General features: G+C 46.5%; 1 protein-coding gene across 1 annotated transcript in view; it reads left to right on the top strand.

The window, feature by feature from the left end:
* Window positions 1–319: 319 nt before the first annotated feature.
* The window catches only part of LOC103799921 (PH and SEC7 domain-containing protein 3-like), a gene marked incomplete at both ends in the record, with an annotated part of 11,047 nt that continues 10,257 nt past the window's right edge, over window positions 320–1,109 (top strand). Inside the window, 2 exons of the mRNA XM_009072276.1 lie at window positions 320–526; window positions 628–708. Coding sequence (XP_009070524.1) covers window positions 320–526; window positions 628–708 — 288 coding nt within the window. The remainder of the gene's footprint in view (window positions 527–627; window positions 709–1,109) is intronic.

Genomic DNA, 1,109 nt, shown 5'->3' with positions numbered 1-1,109 from the left:
TAGTGCAAGAAAACAATGAGGAGCCAGTGTTCCCAGGTGCAGTTGTAGGCTGATAATAGCAAACAGTTCTCTCAGAAGCGAGCACAATTTGTGAACACCTTAGTACAGTCATGAGGAAGCTCATATTTGGCTGTCTATGTTTAATACTCTTGAATTCTGATGGCTGATAAATAAACGTCCCTGTTCTGCACCTCTCCAGTTCAGTGGAGTCTACTGCATTGTGTCATCTTGCCTCTGTACTGTTAGTTGCCTTCTATTCTAAGAGGAAACTGTAGTGCCATCTTATTTTTCTTCTTTCCATACTCTTTGTGTCTCATAGAAATGCTGAACTGCAGAATGTGGTGTTAGACTCCAGTGCTGCCATGGGGAGCAATGAACTGCAGGAGAAAGATGCCACCGGAGCCCTTGGCCATGATCTCAGCAATGGCAGCAGCAGCAATTTGGAAGCAGCGAGGCGCCTGGCCAAGCGCCTCTACCATCTGGACAGATTCAAACGCTCTGACGTGGCCAAGCATTTGGGTAAAAAGTATGTGCTGATATGACTCTTTTGGCTATGTTGTTCTTGCTGGTTCTGGAGGGGTTCACTCTTGAATGATAACCTTTACTTATTTATTTGCTTTTCTATAGCAACGAATTCAGCAAGCTTGTGGCCGAAGAATACCTTAAGTTTTTTGACTTCACAGGCATGACGCTGGACTGCTCGCTCAGGTACAAGGCCTTTTGCTGACTTTTTGTTCTTGTTTTTGTAACAGTGCTGTTTGCAGTGTTGTCCTGATGGAGTGGTTGTCCTGTGCGGACTTAAGAGGGTGAAGAGAGGGATGTGATGCATTTTTGGGACTGATCTTTCCTCTTCTGTTTGGTTTGGTGTGTTGCCATACTCGAGTGCTACTGGAGCGGCAGCATTTCCTGGAGAGGGAAATCTTTGGGTGGACCTGCTTAGAGAGGGTCCTTGATGCAGATGAGGTGGGTGAAAGTGACCAGTGATTTGGTAAACAGGGGACTTGTAGTCTGCCAGGTGCTGCTGGGGAATTATGGATTTGCTCACAGCTGATCTGCACAGACTTTCTGGCTGATGCCTTCTGGAGCTTTCTCTGCCTGACTGGCATGCT

This window comes from Acanthisitta chloris, unplaced genomic scaffold, assembly GCF_000695815.1.
Source record: "Acanthisitta chloris isolate BGI_N310 unplaced genomic scaffold, ASM69581v1 scaffold19653, whole genome shotgun sequence".
NCBI classification, from domain to species: domain Eukaryota; kingdom Metazoa; phylum Chordata; class Aves; order Passeriformes; family Acanthisittidae; genus Acanthisitta; species Acanthisitta chloris.
Note: the sequence above shows the minus strand (reverse complement) of the source record. Positions and strands in the feature narration are given on the sequence as shown.